The 22551-nt window shown below is 38.0% G+C and overlaps 1 protein-coding gene across 1 annotated transcript in view; it reads right to left on the reverse strand.

Moving 5' to 3' along the window:
• The window catches only part of MACROH2A1 (macroH2A.1 histone), a 46427-nt gene that overhangs the window by 12011 nt on the left and 11865 nt on the right, over positions 1–22551 (reverse strand). The window contains exons 3-6 of the mRNA XM_082490022.1: positions 13192–13298; positions 11480–11677; positions 8777–8887; positions 2195–2294 (exon numbers count right to left, since the gene is read on the reverse strand). Of these exons, the coding sequence (XP_082346148.1) occupies positions 2195–2294; positions 8777–8887; positions 11480–11677; positions 13192–13298 (516 nt within the window). The remainder of the gene's footprint in view (positions 1–2194; positions 2295–8776; positions 8888–11479; positions 11678–13191; positions 13299–22551) is intronic.

The raw sequence follows: 22551 nt of genomic DNA on the forward strand, positions 1-22551 counted from the left end.
ATGTTTGCTATCATGCCTTCTCTCATCGGTGTAGCTTAGAGGACCAACCGCCTGAAAAACGTACGTAGTGTCGCTAGCCGTGTGAGTGTGGGTGCTTGTGGGTGTGAGGACCGTGGAGCAGGGCTACGAAGGTAATCGGTCCATGAGGTAAAAGATGAAAAAAACCTAACCAATCATAAGGGTTCAGAAAATACAGACGGGCTAGATCCAGCACGTCAGATGTGAACATCTGAAACTTGGCATGGAGAGGGTGTACTGGAACTGGTTAGAAATCTAAAGATCAAGACTCAAACCATATTCAAGACAGGCATTTAACATGTCAGACAAACAATGCGGTAATTCTTTTCCCTTGGTCGCATGCCTGCATTGAACGTACCGTTCCTGCCCTTCAAATTTTGGCGGTGCATTCTATTGTTACTTCTGAAAGTCTGATTTGGTGATAAAAATCAAAAATGCCTACTGAGTTTGCAATTATTCATTTCTTTTTATTATCAGTCAGGACTGCTGGAAGTGAGAAATGAATGCAAATCTGCATAGCTACAACAAGCTTGTGGCTGCTGATTGACCATGCACACACATACAAACTCCGCAGCACTGAACTTTCCATTACCTACTTCACCACCGGTGTAGAAGTCAGAGTTTGTCGGGTGAACGACAGCATCACTGTCGATCGTGGCAATGTCAGCCTGTACAACTTGCAACTACAACAGGTAAACAGATGTATATCAACCACGTTGGACAGAGACCCAGCACAGGCTCTACATTTACACATGTACCAACGTCCATATTTTCCTACCTTTACATCTCCAAACCTTGCGCCAAAGGAGTATGCTGAGTTGTGTGTGCAGGTGTGTGTAGAGAAAGGGGTGTAGGGAACAGGAGGAGGAATCTTGAGTATGACATGATCAAATAAATGTTAAAATGACAAGTCAGAGCAATCACACGAGATCATTTCCAAAGTTTTAAAATCAGCCAATACCCCATTTCACTTTGCAGAAACCTAGAACAACCAGTTCCCCACAGAGCATGACACTAAAATATGGAATCTGTTTAAAAAAAGAAATTCAGGATCATCAAGCCAAACAAAATAACTAGTTTCTCCATTTTGTCAGCATCAATAAGCTGACAGGCACTAATCTTCATATGTATAGCGATTCATCATTTTGTTTTTAAAAATGACAGCCATTCATATGGAGGAAACCATGTATTTGCAGACCGGGTTGTACTGAATTTGCTTTAAAAATATAAATGATGGTTCTTATATTTTAAAGGTAAGGCATGTTTTCTAATTACGTGTTGGAATGGCCAAGACACTTGTAAAAATATACATGTTTCTGAAAAAGGCTGGTCTAAAGATTCGCCTTCTTGAATCTTTTTCTTGTTAAATTACTTCTGTGCATTCCCATAGGAAATGCAGTGGTAGAAGAATTACGGGTTGTATTCCATTAAGGAAGTTTTAAAAAATGACAGCAGCAGGAGTAATCAACTAAGAAGGGAATACAGTACATACTTCATGAAAGTTAACTTTTCTTTTACTTTTCTGAAGAACCGACTTCTGTTGAAGTAGGATATTTTACCTTTTTTTTCAGTCTGGAACAAGACAGAAGCTTTAAAAGCAATACACCATCTATGGTTGTATATACAAGTTCATTGTTGGTATAGTATCAGTATTTGTTTTCAGCTGAATGTGAAAGCGACGGAGTAATTGAAGCATAATGGAAAAATTATTTGACTGAATTAAACATGAAATCAAGGTAGGAAAGATTGGGGCATAGTTAATTATTTAATCATTCCTCTTTAAAAATTTTACGCCTACTCTAAGTATCAGGAAAAAAAAAAAGAGATTGCAGTTAGAATGGAGAAACTGCTTATTTTGAAAACAACCTGACAAAAAAGTATTTTAGTCCTCAAAGTATCCAAATAAGAAACCCCCCAAAATAGCTAACAGTCACATATGATCATTATGGAAAAGAATTTAAATGATTTGTTTTAACTGAAATCAACTTGAAGACTAGCAGTAGCTGCGAGCATTCAGATTTGGTGAAAAAGTCTTTCGAATATAGTTCTTCAACAAAACAGAACGTGCAAGATTTGAATTTCTGCTCTTATTAAATGTATGAAGCCCTAGAGAGTAAATTCTGGGTTCCATAATTTCCATGTGACCGTTAGTTGTGTCAACCCATGCCCCATTTACCTAGGTCATCTTTAAGGTCAATGTCAGCATTGGTAGGATTGATAATGGCCTCCACCTCGAAGCCGGCTAAATTACTGATTTCACTGTGAATAAGGTTCAGCTGAAAAGAAAAGCATGAGGTGGGAAATAACAGGACAGCTGGGAAATCACAGAGAAGCTGCAGAAAAGTGAGCTTTGCAACACAGATGGAGATAGCATCACTGCAAACAAATATGCAAAATAAAAGGCAGGTCATAAAGGAGGGTTATTATCCAAAAAAAATTCAAACACAAGACTCAAACATTGTTCACACTGGGAGGACATGAATGTACCTACTAACAAGATCTACTTTTGGCTTTATACTGGTCGCTATTTGGGATTCTTATTTTGGTGTTATAAGAGGTTATTTGTTTCTCCTCAAAGTATAGATGATGGACACCCTAATTATTTCTTCAGCATCAATTACCAGAATGTACCATGACTGTTCAGCACTGAAACTGGATAAAAGATGCTGCTCCTCCCTCTTCAAGCCAGCAAACATAAGCGTATCTTTGAGAAAGCACACACTTGTCTCCAGCGATTCCTCCATCCTCGCAAGGGGATGTGTTTATTTTTTTTTCCTTACTAGTGGTCACCACATTGTGTATTGCAGGCACTTCGGTTTTCACTCCCACAGTTCTGCTGCCTCTGTGAATGGCTGGTGAAGCACTGTAAGCAGGCACTATTATGTGCTTATTGCTTCTAGGTTTTATTTTATTTGCTTTACTTCCTTTTGCCGTTTATGACAACAGAGATTTTAACCCCACCCACTAACGCCCATTAACTCCTCTCATTAACACCCATGTATTTAAAGCACACTTCTCAATTGCTGTCTGAATCATGACAAAATCAGGAGGATTTCTCATGGGCATACAGTAAGGTGAGGAAGTGAGCACTGATATCTGGAGATTAACCTCACATCTGCACTACGTGCTCTTAAAAGAACAACAAGAACCAATGAAACATGACAAAGTGCAGATTTCAACTTCTAGCAACACATCTTGAGCAAGACTTACAAACTAGTATATAAAATAAGAAGTCAATGAAAAGACCGGCAAATAGCAACAAACTGATCCTGCCATGCCATACTCGTGAGGATGTTTTTTTCAAAGTGCTTAGGGGTGTAAAGTGACAGCACAGTTTGATTATCCCTGACAGTTCGGTTGTTTCATCATAGTACGTGACCCACACCACAGAAACGACTCTGTAATGTGAGGCAGTCTGACGCAAATGCCAAACTTGGCAAAAGTCAAAACTGCAGACAGGTACGCGAGGAAGCGTACAACCAGGGGTTTGTGACGCTGCTGCGTAGCCAGCGTCGGGAAGTCTGGTTTCACACACACCAAGTTTACTACTGCTCAAACGTAAAACACTTTAAAGTGCAAAAAATTTTCCGGACTCTTTCATATGGGGAAATACATTATCTACATCAGAAATGATGTATCTAAACCACGCATTTAACATGATTGTTTCAGAAGCTGATTAGGCAATATGGAAAGCAACTACGAAAGAGAAAGTTCTCATTCATTTATGCAAGTCCTGAAGCCAGCTGTAGTTAAGCCAGGCTTTCCTTCTAATCCAAAGCCCGTTGGGTTCAACCTATGAAGCGTAACATACACACTTAGGCATGGCAATTAACCTCATCAATAACTTAATTTTATCTCTTGGTTTGTAATCCACGTTCTGTAAACTTGAACTCTGCAAATCTTTTCCTTGTGTATGTGAGTTTATTAATAGGGAATATGAGCCAATTCATGTAACCAAGACAAGTCATTGGGCGAGTTAAGGAGGCCAATAAGCATATATTTAAGTTTTACGAAAAAATTATTTCCATTTCATTCATGCGATTACATGAATTGACCTTCTTTCTCTTTTTAAAAGCCTGCAATTTCATAAAATTTGCATATGTTGCTTGAGCAAACTACATTCCCTCAAAACAGGGTGATTTTGGCTAAAAATGAGTGTACTTCAGTCCTGTTTTAAGTGTGGGTCTGTTTGGGAATTTCTAATAAAATCTAAGAAAGCTTGCTTTTCAAATAGCTTAGAATCTTCTAAAACTTCACACGTGGTGAGTTATTCATACTTGAGTTTGAGTCTTGAGTTTGACTACAAGCAACTGCTGTTTAAAAACAAAAAAGTCAAATCAAACCAAAATGTTAAAGAAACTTTATGAATTTTGAAATAAAAAAAAAACCAACAAAACACATGCACACACCAAAAGACTGTTTTGTGGAGATTTTAGTACGTTCCTAAACATATTTTGTTCATTTTATAGGTGACTCTCTTTGATCCTTAATTATGTGTTCTACAAGTTTCTGCCCCAGATCTATTGGCTGCAGACCATTTTGGTTTCAGACCTTTAATCTACCTCTGCGCCTACTCATAGATGGGATTTACACAGCATTCAGTTGGTAATTAAAGTTTCAATTTAACAGCAACAACAAAATGCTTAAAAAGCTGCCAATCACTGATACCATGTGTTGGCAGTTAAGTATTATTTTGCTAAATTTTGCATTTACCGTTCAATGCACTGTTAGCTATCAAATTGCCCGAAACAATCAAAAAAACAATCAGAAGTTTTCCTGTAGAATTAAATCCTCCAATGAGTACTTGCTCAATTTTACTACCCAATACTATGAAGCATGTATTAAAACAGAAGAAGTGATCCCCTAAAGGGCCACTTTAAAAAAAAAAAAAACAAAACACAACAAAACAAAATAGGGAGACCTTGCATATACATATGCAGCAAAGAATGGACATAACTTTAGGTAACATTTAAATTAAACGTTAGTTAGATAAACTGCAGATGGCACTTAGCACATCCACGAGCATTTTCTGAGCCAAGCCTTGCATTTCTTATTTCATAAAAAATTACCTTTAAAGTCTTGGAATTTTTTCTGGTCTGAGTTTCATATAGAAAACTGAGGATGCCTTTAGCAGACAACAAGCTGAGATCTCTCTGAAAGACCAAACCCTAATGCTTAGGCTTGAGGTCTTAAAACTCTGCCTCTACTCCGTGATTTTCTCAGGAAAAGCAAACTAGGTAATGTGCCGAATGTCACGTTTCCATTGCGATGGCACTTGTACGATATGCAATCGTTTACATATTAACTAGATTTTAATACTTCATTAGTGTAGCACTAATACACTTCTACAGGTATAACTGAAGGATTCTTTGCCATTTCCTGACCTCCAAGAATTTCTAGCTGAATGTCAGCAGTTACCTAAAGACTTAATGCAGTAACAGTACTTTTTAAAAACTGGACAATACCCAGGTTTGCAATAACCTCATTTGTGTTTTCAGTAATTAAATCTGGCTACATTGGAAGGATGAAGAGCCGTTCTTGCAAATAAACCCCTTCCCTTTCCCTTCTGCAAACACGGAGCCAAGAAAAAGATTTTTCCCATTAAACACTTACGACTGATGTGATACAAAGACCAAGATTATTTTCTTCCTTCTCTGGATCTAGTAAATTATTTCCTGAGCTAGCAGATAGTGGTTTTGCAGACCAAAGAGACATGCTGTAAAGGTATTCAAGGATGTCACAGGAGGTTTGAAAGATACTGATTATTTGGGGGTTTTGGTTTCAGTTTTCTGTGTTTGCACTGCAGTTTATTAAGAACACACAGAACATGAAAGTATGCTGAAAATATGTATGTACAAATTCATGAAAAATCAAATAACTACGATTAATATGAATATTTTTGCTTTGCAAATGGAAAAGCTCAAAATAGTTTAACGTATTAAGCTTTCCTACCATCTGTGTGAAGAGTGTAACTGTATCTCCGTTTCGCAAATGGGGACGGCAACAGAGAAAGAAGAGGTGATTTACGGTATCTCTGAATTAGCCAAACCCAGAGGCCAAGAGTTGTGGTTTCCAGGCCTCCAGCTGAACCACTTAAACACACTGTCCTCCCTCCCCAAGGGCCTAGCAGATCTTTCTTTCCCTCAAAATGCTGTTTTAAGGAGAGTGAGGCTATGCTGAAGAGAAGAAAGGTCCTCCTCCAAACAGGCAAGCACCTTCTGCCCTCACTCACTTTGGAAAAAAGCCACAGGCACGAGTCTAAGGAATCAAACTGCAATACTACTGTCCAGAATCGCTACTAAAGAAGATTCTTAGTTCATTAAGTTTATGAATACCATGTGGCACTAATTTAAGACAACTATAGAAAAACAGATATTTTTTTTTCTGTTAAGCATCGGACTTAAAATTAGATAAATGTTTTAAAAATCAGTATTATCTTTTTAAACAGCAACTGCATGTAGAAATGGCTAAGCAGAAGCATTTAACTGATTCAAAGTCACTAGAGTTTTTATAGAAAACTGTTATATTTAAGTTGTACATTTCCAAAATAGATCGCAATTGTTTGAGATTTCCACGTGTCACTTAAATAATTAACAACCACCACCATCAATGAGATCGCCGTCTGCTAAACCTGCTCCTGTCACACCCAGGAGCCTCCTGGCCCATGCAAAACACACCTCAAGGTTAGGAGAGAGGATGCATTCGACTCCCACCGATTCCATGATTGAAAGTATTATCTTTGCCTTTTTTTATCCCAAGAAAAATCAAAATTATTTGGAAATTTTGAAAATGCATATTTTGACAATAGTTTCTGGGGAAGGGTCTGAAAGTATTTCTAGAAATAAGCCAGCATAATACATTTTTTGGTTCTTTTTATGCTAAATAAAATCTCTTTGATCACTACGATGCAAAAGTTTTTTTCTGTTTTAAGCTTTTCACATTTTCAGTCTTAACACGAATGCTTAAAATAAATTAGGTTGGTGTAAACGTGCTATTTTGGGGGTAAATCAGAGCAAAGACATTAATATATTATTTATCAGCTCAAACAAGGCAAGAATTTAACTCACACATAATAGGACACAGAAAATTCTTATCCTTCTTAGACATAGCCCACTTTTCTTCGAATTTTACACCACTATTTACTGCCTCTAAAGACAGTTTCTCACTGGGAATCAAAAGTAAAATATAACCTGTGCGTGACACATGTCAACAGCACCTATGCATTCTCTGCCCCTCAGAAAATAATCCATTTCATTTGGAGTGTTCCAAATGAACAGGAGACAAATGGGTTTTCATTTCTCTTTTAATGATGCTTACTGTGTTCCAAATAAAGGAACACCTGGCCCCTCTCATGTGCAGAGCTAACCGACAACGAAAAAGTACGGGAATGGACATGTCATACCAGTAATTATTTCAGGGGGCTGCACTCCAAGTGAATGAGAAAGCCAGGAAGTCCATTTCCCAGTACAAGGAACTCACTGGAAAGCTCTACAACAGACACTGGCTTTGCTCATCGCAGCTTAAAGCAGTCCTGGAGTTTATGATTCTCTTCCACTGAGCCCAACGGCAAAGCCCCATCGATCTGCCGGGTCAGTCTTGCTGGAACACAATGCTGGGACTTATTACAGGTTTCCTACGGTAACTAAAAGGAGTTCAAAGTCAGGTCCAAAAGTCTGATGTTACCTGCTTTCTTGAGACAGTAATATAGTTTATAAATTTGGGGTTCTAATTCAGTCATCAAAATGCTTTTAAAAATCTGATCAAAACCACCCCCCTAGGAGTAATCAAATAACACAAAAACCTACCAAACCAGCAATCTAGCTGTAGCTGTAAAATTAAATGTGGAAAATCAGAAGTCTTGCAAAACATAACATTACTTTTGCAAAACATAACATTACTCTCATGCATGTTAAACTTAGCAAACAAACTGTGGAAGGATAAATGGAGAACAACCTCAGTAGGAAATAAAAATGAGTCAGAGGAGATACATTCCACAATGGACAATGGCTCATCTTTTATGACTTACAACACAATGACCTGATTACTGAATGACAGAAGAAAGATGCAGTTTTACTTAAAAAAAAAATTTGTATCACGAACTAAAGGCAGGTTTCAAGATAAAAGACCAAATTAATTTAATGAATTGTCTCTTTAAATGGATCCTCTCTTTAAGGAGATATGTATTTGTATTAAAACACCCCATGTCCCAAAGCATATTCACAGGGAAAGAAGGATCGTTGATTTCTAGCTTTTCATAAAAGTAAATCATTATTACACAGCATTAACTTTTGCAAATAACAAAGCAGAACAAAACACAAAACCACTATTATGAACAAATGTCTAAAATAGGTTTTGATAAAAACCTGTAAATCATTTGCATCAGCAATAAAGTGGGCCGCCCATTGGAAAAAGACATTTTATTCTTAGAATAATCTCATCTTTGGCAGAAGCTTAGCTGTAACAATTATGCTGTTTATGAATAAGGCGAGACAGATTACAAGCACACAGGCTTTCCTTCTATTTGAGTATTTAATTATGTAGCCATATGAAGACTCATTTCTGTATTTTTAAAATGTTCTGAAAGTAGTTTCAGAGCATTGCTTTGTTCAAAAACTAATATCGTACACCTCCTCAAGTGCTCAATGGGGAAATGTCCATTGTACCTAGATGTTTTGGGGAAAGGGGGGGTGGTGGGAGGGGTAATTCCCTAAGCAGCACTGAAAAATAGGTATTCATTTATAAAAATGCAGGAGCATACCTTCTGGCCAAGAAACAGACTTTTGGTGGACAGGACTGTGAAACCATCTGCAGGAGTTCCCTCTGTTGTACTGTCAGCACTGGCTGATTTGCTCACTTCTCCCTGCTTCTTCTTCCAAAAATATAGTTAATTAGTTAACTCGGCGCTGAGAGAAAAACAGTTTAATAACACTAAGATATACGACAGGCCATAAATGCTTACCAGGCAGTAAAATGTCAGTACAAACACTGGTGTTTGGATTTTATCCTTCAGTCTAGCTAAAGTGACTGATTTCAGCTGAAGGAATCAATAGGAAAATGACCTCAACGTCTGCATATCTACATAAGCCTTTTTTTGCCTACAACAGTGCACAATTCAGATGACAGTTGTCTTAAATGTTGCAGGAAAACAAATAAACAGCCCCAAACTTTTAACAGCTTCATAATGGCTTGTGTGGAAAAAGACGATGTATCTATTTATAAGTGTGGTCAGACGTTCACTTTAAGGTAAAAAATGATTTGCCAGAGTGCAAATTTTATCTCTCTGTGAAGGGAGGTGCTACCACCTTTCACAGATTTACTTTCAGAAATACTGCTGTGAAATCTGGCCATCCTTAGAGCCAGTGTCAGGAAAATACATCTACTTTCTACCTGACTAGTAGTAGGAAATGGGCTGAACAATTTCGCTGTCTTGTTTAACATGATCACCTTCACCTCCAGTAAAGCTGTAGGGAGAGAGTTCCCCTCCACCACCATTCCTTTTTCCAACTGCATCACTGACAAAATGATATCACTGTAAAATGATAGGTTTCAGGAATGAATTGATTTATTGAATAAAATTGATTTATTGAATAAAAATGAGAAGTATGAACATTTTGAAAAGGATGTTTCATGAAGATAGTGAATTGACTGCTGTGGTTATAAACTCAATGGTGAAAAAAATCATTTCACATTTTCAATAAAATTACTACTTATGATTTAATATAAATATTTGGTCCCTCAGCAATACCTATGCTGAAGCTAAAAAGCACACCTGGAATATTAAGCAAGCCGCTGCTCTCCGATTGTCCCTTTCCAAAGTGTATAAACTAAATCTGTGGCTGAGCAAGTAAAATGACTTTGATGCATGGGTATATTGGTGCTTCTAGAAGGTGTAACCATGCTTTACTTTACACAAATGTTTTGAAAATTAGGTTTTCATGGGTTCAATTCCCCAGGAGTTTACTGTTAGCCAAATACCAATATAGTAAGCAGACAATACAGTTTATTGTGTGGAAGAAAAACAGAACCCCACAACAGACTTCCTGCTTTTGTAATCAAGTAAGGGAAAAAAAAAATCCAGATTTAGGGAAACTCTTAGTGCATGGTTATTAGAAGCACTGCACTTGAAATGTCAGCTACTAGGTGTTCTAAAAGACAAAACTAAATTCAACAGTTCAAAACCCAAAAAAGTACAACAACCAGAAGAATGATCAAGTAAACAATGAAAGAGACATACAGCATGAGTACAGAAGCTTTCTTTGACAGGGAAAGCACTATCCATTTCAGGTGCACTGTCTGCTTCATGTAAAATCTGTGCACTTTTCTTCCCACTTTCAAAAGGTATTGCTTGACAGTAGTTGTTTTGCAAAAAAAAACCCCTTGGTTCAACACACACACATATTAGAAAGACTCCTTACTCCTACAAACTGAAACTAAAAAAAGAAATGAGGGAATGTTCTCCTTAGCTTAAAAAAGATGTTATTCTTAGTTTCCTAACATAAGAAAAATCACATTTTGGTCGTCTTGTTCTTCCCCTCACGTCTACGCTTCATTTTGGATGACTTTAATTAATTACTTGGAATTAAAAAAAAAAAACAAACAAGTCTAAACACGGAAGATTCTCATCTATAACATACTAAAAACAGAGGGGGAACATTTGGGGGAAATTCTGTGTAGCAACAAGAGAATTTCTCCGATGCTGCAAGAGACTCAGCTACCTGCTCTAGCAGAACTGCATCCTATTTCAGAAGGAGTATTTCACCCTCTTTGGATTTCATCAAATCAACTAAGAGGAGTCTTATATTAAGCTGGAACAACAACAACAACAAATTAAAAAAAAAAAAAAACAACAAACAACAGAAAAAGTCAACACTTGAAAACAGGACTCTGACATGCTAATGACTGAGAACATTACAATGCAAGTGACTTCAGCTGTTGTTTTTCTTCAGTATTTACAATTGCAAAATGCTGCTTTAATGTGACTTCACTTTGGAGAAAAATACCCAGATTTTCTGTTTCTTGCAGACACAAATCAATACTTGAACAAAGTCCAAGCAAGTTTACTGTGCCTATCCCAATGCAGGCACCTGCGCAGTCACAGCAAAGCTACCTCGCTACGTAAGATCTGGTTTGCTCACCCGCAAGGCGTAACAAGTATAGCCCCCATATGCTCTCTTCTTCTGCCTCTTGGCATCTCCAGCCTGTGCCCACCTAGTGACTGTTTCATACAAAGAACAGAGTATTTGCAGCTTGCCTGTCTGTCCTGCAGACCTGTGACACTTCTGAGGGTTTCCAGACTTCAGCCGCACTAAGGAGAGGGCAGCACTCCTTCAGCATTTGCTTACACTGCTACCGAAATCCCTGCTGTTAACAACACATGGAACAGAACATCTACCCTACGTGATGCTCCCTACAGCTACTACTAGCAGGCTTGTTAGGTTTTAAAATAAACAGATTACTCTACCTTGGATTTCCTTGCCCCTTTCTTGCCGCCTGTTTTCTTTGATACAGTTTTTTTCTGTGATGGAGACTTTGCCTTCTTTGCTGGAGGTGGAGTGATGATGGCTTCCAGTTTGCCTTTTGATCCCCGCTTCTTTGCCAACAGCTCTGGGTGAATATTGGGTAACACTCCACCGCTGGCTATGGTGACCCCTTTCAATAGCTAATAAAAAGATAAAGATAAATAAAGAATAATAAAGATAAATAAAAGATAACAAATTTCAGCATTTACTCACCAATAAACAGAAAATGTCAGTTACTGCAAACTTTGTACATTGCCTTGAGTTTTAACTGGTTCTTGTATGTTTCTCAACATATTATCCTTGAAGAAGAGAGATGTGAAATGAAGTCAATCACATACTAAATCTTAACTATAAAGGGAATATGTATTCTTCTTGCACATAGGCTTGTTACTGTCAGTATCTCTGGGGCTCACACAAGACCTGTTTCTGGGAAGCCATGCAACGAAGACTGTTACCCAGCTACTAGAAAACAGGACAGCCCCAGCCCGAGACAGGAGGGGTCGGCCTGTGTGAGGGATGGGACCCCAAAGTCCACGGTACAGGACCGCAACGGGTACCACGCTGTGGAGAACCCAATATATGTCCCAATTGCTGAATTTTCTTGAAAGGGCGTTTTTTAAAACAGCTTTTTTTCTTAGAAAAAGAAACTTCAAATGGAGGGTAACATTTATACAAATCTCTATACCTGGAAGTCTTTCTTCAAAAAAATCTTTATGTAGTTGAAGAAAAGCAGATCAATATTCAAAAGTGAGCTGCATTCAAGCCTTTAAAAGCAGAGGTGAAATATATCATGTTCTGTATTTAAAACCACTTTAACCCATTTTTTATACATCTAACTGGGACTAATTCAGTATTCGGGAGGATACAAATGGTGACATCAAAGTCCCTCAGGTACTCCCACCTTCTGATTTGTGTTTACTGCTCCCCAACCACAACTCAGTGAGGCTCCAAGCTTACAAAGGGATGATGAATGGAAAGCATTATCAAATTTCGGACAAAGCCACAAGGAGGTTGGTTTGGGAATATTATTTTTTTTTTCCTGCTCCATCATAATACACAGGTTTGGAAAAAGTATCTTTTCAGATGTGTTTTTATAGCACCTCACACAAAGGTACATTAATCCTAGCCAGTGCCTCTGGCTGACACCACAAGACTGTAATAATAATGCCCAAATATTTTTTGGTTAAGTTAAAGGCATCTTGAAATGTGCAAAGGACACAGCCTTGCAAGAGTTCCAGAGCTCTGTGGTCACAATGACAGACTTCAACGGGAACAGGATAGGTCCCACCGAATCCTAAGCTGATTAAGGGGGAAAACAAAAACAAACTAAAAGAAGCATCTACAAGATTTTTTCCATGTCTTTGTAGAGTTTATGACAATGTCCCACTCCAACTGAAGTGATTGTAATAGTGCAAGCAAATGTCATATTGCATCTCCATTGCATTTTTACACATTTTAAGAGTCCTGAAATAGATAATTAAGCTGGGCGCCGTAGTTAGTTACACAGGCAGTGTGCTAGTGACTCAATGAGCTGTTTCCTGGTGGGCTACTCAATAAGCAGAGGTCTTGAGTTACAATTCAGCTATGCTATATGGAAAGACAATTTTAAAAGCCCTAAAGGAAATCCTGGCCCTCACACGGTGTTTTTTCTTACCTGATTTAATTCTTCATCATTTGCTACAGCCAACAGGATGTGTCTAGGAGTGACTCGACCCTTCTTGTTGTCCCTTGCTGCATTTCCAGCCAATTCAAGAATTTCCGCTGGGGAAAAAGTAAGCCCCTTTTAATTACATTGTGATCATTACGAAAAATCAAGGTGTGATTTAGCATCTATGCAAAAAGATATCTGAATTATATCACATTATTCCTAACTGTTGTAGAATATCCTCAATAGACATCTAACCCTAAAATAATTTTCTTTTTCTATGTCTAATCACTGAAGAGCAAATGAGCACTTGAAGTCCTGTGGTCTAAACTATATTTACTTTTTTTGTCCTTTTAAAGCAGTTCCCCTAGATTCTTGGCTCAGTGTTCTTCTCAAGGCTAGAATGTGCTCATCTCCTAGGATGCCTCTCCTATCAGGTGACAGAGTACTAGATGTACAAATGCTATAGTTTTTTTTTTCCTCGTACCTGTCATAAATGTGAATTCTGGCTCGCATCACTTCTACTTTTATTACTGGAAAAGATGCTATTCTGTTTCTCATTTTTAACATTATGGAAGCATGTAAGTCAAGACACTAAAAATACAAATTCTGCTGTTACGCCGACTTAATGATTTTTTCTGTTTGGGAAGAACTTTCTGCTCAGAAAAAGTAATTGATGAATCATGTTTGTTTGCTCCTACTAAATTATCTCCTTAGAAAAAAATTCCAGTCCTGACAAAATACATTTAACAGCTGTGCATATGATGGCTTTTATTGGAATTACAGAAGATTAACTTGCTCCCTTGCAAGGATCTATGAAGTGAAAGGCTAGAGTGTTACCTGGTAACTTATCTGTCTTCAACTCGACAAGCCTTAGGCAAGGAATGCAATTAATTACAAGAAAGTCTGGGGAACAATTAAAAAAATGACATAACATGTTTCTCTAACTTTGCAATTATGTGCTATTGCTGTCTCCACTCTGCATAACCTTTCATCTCCCTCGGTACAGACTGCATTTCACTATTGCTTTTGGTGTACTTCCTTTTGCAAACCTGGTAACGTTTGGAGAAAAAAAAGAAAATGAAAATGCCTTTTTTACATCTATTACATACTAATATATTTAAATTTAACATTAGAATAGTGTACTTAACAACTGACTATACCATGAAAGCTCTCCCATAGGCTTGCTTTAGAAGCAAACTCATCTGAATTAAGACATTAATCTGGAAATGAAAAAGACTAAAATCAAAGCTCACATGACCACATGCCTTTACCGTAACACATAGTAAATCTCAAGTAATACTATATAGCACAGACTACGGCTTTTCATTAGGCTGAATTTAACATGATTCTCCAATTATTTTTTGTCGTAAGTCCTATAATAACCTCGTTATGACACCTACTGGAAAACTTACAGCTGCTTCTGAATGTTCTACAGTTAAGCTTCATTGAGGATTTTGGTAGGCTTTCACTACTTTTGTGTTCTTCAAAGTGCACAATTACCTTTATCATAGGGCAAGATAGAATATTAAAGTCTAAGCCCCCCAAAGTAACTCAACATTTCACGCTGACAACAATTGCTTTAATTTATTTTTAAAGAAGGATTAGCAGGGTAAGGTCAACCTGCCTATGCTTTCCACACCTCCAAAGAACTCAATTAAGCTGGCATAATCCTTTTCACATACTTCTCAAAAGCCACAGCTCAGACATGTGAGGTTTAGCGTGCATTCAGCACTGCATACAGCCGCCTGTTGTGGCAGAAGACCTGTCTCACCTTCCAACGGAGAAGCTGCGCTCTCCGTTACACCCCGTGCGTCCCCACTGACCTCAGTATGATTCTGTGTCACTGTCACCAGCATCTCCACCTCTCTAGGTCAGGAATTGTTTTGTTTGTATCCCAGACTTTACTACCGGCTGAAAAGCACTGAAAGGATTTGCTGCGAACAGCAGACTACTTTTGGGTTTGCCTCTGCTTCCCCCACCTCCGCTTCTTTACTGCATCAGGCACTGCTAAACAGTTGGGCCGTGTTGTTCTCTGCAACTGATCAGCATAACTATGCAGACAGGTCATTTTGTAACTAAAGAGTCTAAGAAAGTGTTATGCCTGTAAAGCACAGAGGAATGTTTTATTTGTTCCTCATAAAACTAAAATGTCTGCCTCGTACAGTGCAGAACTGTTCCTGTAAGTGCTAAGCCCTCTTCCTTGGACAGGAAACCCATTTTGAAATTACAGTTTTCTAATGGTCCTTTAGGGAAGTTGAGGTACCCCACTTCCTCCTCAGGAACAGAACGCTTTGCACTGGCCTTGAGGACCACAAAAGAGGAGCTTGGGGAGAGGGAGAGAGGAGGAGGAGGAGAAGGAGGAGGGCACGGAGGGTGGAATTTTTCTTCTGGCCTTCTCCTCAGCTCTCCAATAATAATCAAGCATCGCTCGTGCGTGCAGAGAGGCCCACAGCACAGAGAAGAGCAAAGCCCAGCTATGCACACAAGTCTGGTCAAAGGGGCACTCTCCCCTGTTTAAAAACAGAAGGTTAGGAGGTATTCGAGCTGAAGCCAATAGAGGCAACAATTTTTTGATTTAGCACTGACGGAGACAAACCTAATCCAAAGCCAACAGATCAGAGCACTTATAAATACTAGAAATGAAGCCCTTCTGGACCCAGATGGGATCCAGACTCTTGCCTGGATTTTGCCTGCAGCCACCTTTACTGTCCTATTTGTTTTACTCTACTTTAATTCTAAAGATTTAAATGGTGTTTCATCCATGTTTTAAACCAATTTTAAATTAGATTAAAATCTAGCCCCCTCCATAAGGGAGCTGACTCAGCTTTCCAGAGTAATCACTCTGGATTTAGGTGTGGAGCTGGAAAAAGTAGTAGGTGGGAAAAGGTATTAAAAATTGAGACTGGATCTGAATTCTTAGGTCAGACCCATCTTTGGAAGTGCCATTCTACCAGATTCAAAGGTTTGAGCCATTGAAGAGTTCTGTTTCAGTAAAGGTAATCTTCCAACAGTGGGGAAAAATAGTCAATTCAAAAACCAACTCCTGCAACTGAACAGGATCAAGAGAGAAAGCTTTGCTTCCAAGCATTGTGGCAAAAGGTGTTAAGAGCTTCCATGACATCAGGATTCACTCAGCTTGCATTTATCCAGCCAGAAGACCAAAACAAGAACATTTTACAGAAATGAGGCCTCACAAAAAGGCTGTAAGTTGCATAATGTCTATTCCATTCCTTTCATATATTCACTCAAGGCATTTCCCCCCTAGAGAATAATTACACCACCACTCAGGCAAAAGGCAACTGTGAGACACACTTTACAGAAGTACTGAACACCAAAATCTCTGTGTTTTTTTTTTTTTTTAAATGAGGAAAATATACAAGTTATTCAATATTATAAGCTTTTGAAGATATAATTCTTCAATTACTACATATTGAAATTTTAGGTTAATATGAAGAGATACTCTTTGTATTTGCATGAATAGCCTTTTCTGTGCTTTTAAATAATTTCAAACAAAAAAGGCAAAACAACTTGTATTGCTTTAACTGCAGATATAAAACAATCCAGTGAAAAAGCTGTAAGAAGTATATAATTAGGAAAGAAAAAATTAAGTAGGAATGCCACATCAGCATGGATTGCCAGCTGTTAGGTAGCAAGAAAAGGGATGGATGCCTTAGGAGCCTGACTGGAATATGAACACATCTATTTGATTTCAAAGACATAGTTGTGGTCATATTTTTCGTCTTTTCAGTCATCTTTAAAGTAAATGGCTGAAGCGGAAGAGAAAGTTCTAAAAGTTTAGAAGTTTTCTCTTAAAAATTAGTCTAAATGCAGTTCTCTTTTATACCTAATGCAAAAATCCTCTGCACTGTTTAGAACTAGGCACATGGATATGGGTAGTGAAAACTGGTCTAAGCCTGTTCTCAAGACTCGAACCAAAACTGGCTTTTTTTCTGCTGAGGTTTTTAAAAGTTCAGTTAAATATTTTTAAAGGAGAAAACAGGTTGTATATCTTTGTACTTACGCCTGAGATAAGACCACAGGAAAAGCTGTTCTCAAGGCATTTCCTACTCAAACATAACTAAAAAGCGTTAGAAGTCTCCACAGAAACCTCATCCTGAAGCAAGTTTTCAGAGCGAGTTCCTCATCCTTTACTTGCAGAGCCTTTGATCTCTGGTCATCTTGTGGACGTCCTACTGAGTTCCCAATTCATGACTTGCATTTCCCTGTTTCACAGTGGTACTGCTCTGCCTTGAATACTGTTGCTTCGGTATTTCACAACACTCGCAAATTTTGGAACAAGAACTCAACACAATGTTAAAATGAAACAAATAGACCTAACTAAAGCAGACGCAGTAGCAACTGTAGACCTGGATGGAAAAAAAGCCAGTGCATTCTTCTCTCACTCCTGGAGAATGCTCTAGTTTGTTTATCCTAATTTTAAAACAAAATATTAGTGGTCATTACTGAATAAAACACCTTTAAAGCCTAAATGACAAGGCCTTTAGCTTTTCATGCATTCCAGACTATAATACTTTCTAAATGTAAATACTCAAATCAATCTGCTCTGAGTTCATCCCCCAAATGTTTTTCAGTTTTTTTTTTTTTTTTTTTTTTTTTGGTTTACATCTCAAGCTAAAACACTGCTGTTGCATCGAATCCCTTTGTCCACCTTCTCTTCAGGGAGATGAAATCATAGCTTTGAAAATTAAACTCTTAACAACTACCAGGTGATGTGTTGACACAAGGCCAGTTTCTGAACACGCAAGTTCCAACAGGAACAAGTCAGGGGTTTCTAAAAAATTTTGAAGCCTCTCCTCAAAAGAAAATTGAGAACAATATCCAGAAATCAAAGAAAAATGAATGTTGATACAATTCCACTGAGAAAATATGTATTTGCTACAAAGCCAACTACATGACAAGGAGTCTGTTTATTGTAGTTTAAATTAATCATCCTTCCATCAGCATTTTATTGACTTCAGAATCATTTTACATGATTCCGGAAGGTTTTAACCCAATCAGCCCCAATCAGCCAAGACTGTTAAGAGTTTCCTGCATTCTTCTCTCTGTGTATTCCACCCAATCCCCCTGGAATCTGCAGTTGAGAGAGTGAAGGTAAAATCATTTAACACCACTTTCCCTCTCATGCATTCCCATAAAACAGTTCTCAGCCTTGGTTCAAAGTCATGGAAATTTGATGCAGTGAAAATCAATTCAAGAAATTTTACTGCTTTGAACAAGCCTTGATGAAACCTCAACTCTCAACAGGGCAATCATTCTCTTAGGATGCGATAAAAAACCAAAACCCTTCAGTCTTCAGTGTCTGAGCTGTATCAAAACTAGGCCCCTTAAAGGAGAAACTGACAACTTTGCCAAGTTATTGTAAGTTTTGCATTTCTGTGAGGCAGATGACAGACTGCTGTTTGCAAAAAACTCAAGTTCAGGCCACAAAAGCCACTTCCACTTAGAGCCTTCTGATCTGACTCACACTTCTTTTCAGCCCTTTTCTACACTTTAATACCATCTTTTTTTTTTTTTTAAGAGGTCCAACATTAGTTAGCTTCCTAATTTTTTAAACTTCTTTGTTTACTATTGACCTGTAAAAGGTATGAGAGTTCACTTTTCAGGGAAACCTGAAAGTGAATTTCACGTCAAATGTTATTTATTACAACAGTCACACCTCACGTACTAACTTAAATAGAGAGAGCCTATTTCTTCTCCGCTGACTTCAAGAATCCCGATCTAACTCAAATTAACCTTTTTTCTTTTTCAGTGGAGCTTCCTCTACCTAGCAGTTTACACTTTGCTGTGACTCTTAACAGTTTACATATGTTTTAGAAAGGCACTCAAACACGATTAATATAACTGCTGCCAGACGTTACTTGATCAAGAGGAGCACGTACGCTTTGGTCTGGCTGTTACGGAGTACAGGAGACTACTCAGGTCTTAAGACTTGGTCTTGGCTTAGTCTTTCACCTTCGCAGGCACACATTAGGAACCCCCAATTCAAACATTAAAGATGTCAAGTGGCAGATGCCAATCACCTACTGAAATTCAGTGAATGTTAATAACATCATTGGCAAAAGAAAAAAGGACAGGACTTCATATTGTAATATTGGATTTTACTGAAGTGACTCCAAACCCTGGGCTTGAAAGAGGAAAGGGATGTGTGTATCGTGGGCGCACACACCCATGCCCCTACAAAGAGGAAAAAGACAAACAAGTCAGTGTCAAAGGCTTTACCGTATCAATGACAGAAGCCAATGCAATCCATATACGCTGTGCTCCCACGTGTATTGTGTACTCATTTTTATGTGAGCTGGCAGACAGTGATAATGGTTTTATTGGATGCTGCCTCTGACAGCGAGGGAAGGGGGATTCAATGTTTATTACTGAAAATATTAAATTGCCGTTGTCTCAAAGCTGTTCCCCAAATCAAGTATTTTTGTATCAAGAGAGCAACAGAAGCCATAATAAATACAAATATCTGTAGACAAATACAACTGTTATTATTTAGAAGAAAATATTTATAAGTAGTTTTCCCCATTACTTTACAGAAGCAGTACAGCATCTTCAACACCCTTTTCTGATAAAATCTGTGGCTCGAGAAAAAAGCATGTAAAAAAAATCTATTACTTTGTGTGTTCTGTGGTAGATGAACACTGGGACTAGCTATAACTTAATCGGAGCAAAAACTATATCTAGCCTGACATCCTGTCCTCTGACAGTGCCCAAAAGCAGATGCTCAGGAGGATTAAAAGAACAGGGAAACTTAAAATGCTATTTTTCCAGAATATTCCCTCTTATTCCAGCCATGTGCAGCTAAGTGGTTTTCCAAGTTAGAAATATGACTGTTACTAGAATAAAAAGTATTTAATTCTAGATCTAAGGATATTAAAATATGACTAAAATTTAACATTTTTAAGGGAGAAAATAATTCTGTGACCATGATGTAAAAATCAAACTAACTCAGCCCAACATTTTGTACATTATTGCAATATGACACGTCACAATGCAGATTCTGATGCATATTTACTCCTCCGACATAAGTGTCTATATTGACACATCAGTATGCACTGTTAAGGCTTTTATTGTGAGAAAATGCTTTGGCTTTATTGTTTTTCATCAAACCTGATCTGTGTAGCTTGGAGAATACATTAGGTCCCTAATCAGGTAAGTAATTTTGTATTGACTTGGCTTTTGTAACTCAGAGATCCACTGAAGTTTATGGGACTACAAGATAAGATAGGCACATATGCAACCGTTCACAGGGCTGGAAGCAAGGAAGGGCTTATCAGTGAAAGAAACCTCTTCATTTAAACAGATTTGAAGCAGACTGATCCACGCATTTATAAGTTCAGGAAGAAACTTGGTCGTTCAACTGGTAACAATGCAAAGTTTTAGATATAAAGAGGCACTTCTTACAAGTGTAGCAATTTTAAATTGTGACCACCTCACATCTCTTAAGAGCATGACACAAGTCTCGTGTGAAAGAGGAATGTTACAAAGGAGCTTTGCTATGCTGATATTTTTGAAAGGTCTCTGCTTGTGAGGCTATTGCCATAAACAGTGCTGCTGTATTTTAGGTCCAGTACTAATCCAGTTAAAAACACACTGGATTTGAAGAGGTAGTTTCATGCTTGCTCAAGTAAGGCACAGGTCCTACAAGCCCCTAATTTATTTTAAACCTCTTTTGGGACACAGTTTGTGGCACAACACCATAATAGGGATTAGTGTTTGTAAAGCTGTCTGTTTAAATAGAAGAAATGTATCCTCGTAGTGAATGCACATTTCAACAGTATCAAAAGATACTGTCAATTAATTCTCTTCTTAAATTTCATTACTACCTAAGGACCGTTATTTATGGAGGTCTCAGAATGCCTGGAATTCGAATCTGCATTTAACCTAATGCTTTTTTACTGTGGACCTCTGAGCTCCCCTCTGCTTCCAAGCTTTGACAAACAGGGCAAATCATAGTTTTCCTCTGCGACCCTGTAAAAATTTTCAGCAGCAAGCAGAACACGAGAGGTGAACAGCAGTTCAAGTCGATCAGCTTGCACATTGGAAAGTGAGCATCTGAAGTGAGCAGTTAAACTTACTGCATTCAGGAAGGACTTTCATTTTGCAGCCAATCAGCCGCTGGCTTAAGAAAGTTTTCCACATCGAAAATTAATCAAGATGAAAATGCAATGAACTGAGCTCCAGCACATGAACCTCCATTAAGGGATTCTGGTGACATCAGAAAGCCTGAAAACAAGAACTTGGGTAAGCACCAGAATGCCTCAGATGCAATTCGAACCGTGGGATTCAAAAGGTGCTTATTTTACATTTCAACAAAATACATGATCAACAGCACACAATGGGCAATAAAAATCCAGTTGAGAAAAAAAAAATCTAATGGAGAAAACAGACATTTAACATTTTCTCCTACCTTACTTCAGTATGTACAGAACAAATATAAATCAAAGTCTCATTTCTTCTGTATTCCTGTTCTCCTGCTGTTTTATAAACTTCTCCTTCTCCTCATTTGCTATGACATTTTGGCAATTGAAAATTATTTACAGTGGTGAGAAGACGATGGGGGGCAGGGGGAGCAGAAATCACTTGCAGGCCTGGTTCTTGCTGCCTTTAAATATGCTCAAGAGAGTTCTATTTTTTAAGGGCAAAGGAGTATCTTTTTTGGTTAGTTAGAAAGTTTGGACTATATTGTAACTTGTGCAAGCTGTACATCTGAAGGGAATGTACCTGATTACATGCATGGCTGGACCAGTGCTGACAAATACAAACCATACAACTTCAACTGAGTGGCTGCAATGCCCCAAATGAAGGCTGTGGCCATCGTATTGACTCACATAGTATTTTTTATTTTTACATAAACTGATACTGATGCACTACTTTGAAGAGAAAATGACTGGATTCTGAAGTACATGTTAGGGAAGATAAATAGGCAATGAACCATTGTAAAACAAGTGCCACAATAAGGAAAGAAGACAAAAAGAATTACTAACACTGAACTTCTTGCCAGCTTATAGCGGTTGATAATGCTTAAAATTAGTTCTGCAGCATAAGCAGAAATTCATCAAATATTCTGACTATTCCCTGCAAGATAGGCAGCACTGCACGACCTGCTCCTGCAAAGAAGGAAAATAAATAAGAACCATGCATTATAGTTCTTCAGCACCCACACTATTCCTCCAGAGTAAAGAAAGGAAGTACATCCACTTGCTTCAATATCGGTAAAACTCAAAGGTACTTTCTGCACATTCACCCATGAACACACTTGCATCCTATTTGCAGTGGACATTACACATTATTTTCTTAGATGAAAAGCAGGAAAGAATAAGCCATTGGCATGCTTAAGAAACCAAA

This window comes from Vanellus vanellus (genome assembly GCF_965231255.1).
Source record: "Vanellus vanellus genome assembly, chromosome: 13".
Classification (NCBI taxonomy): domain Eukaryota; kingdom Metazoa; phylum Chordata; class Aves; order Charadriiformes; family Charadriidae; genus Vanellus; species Vanellus vanellus.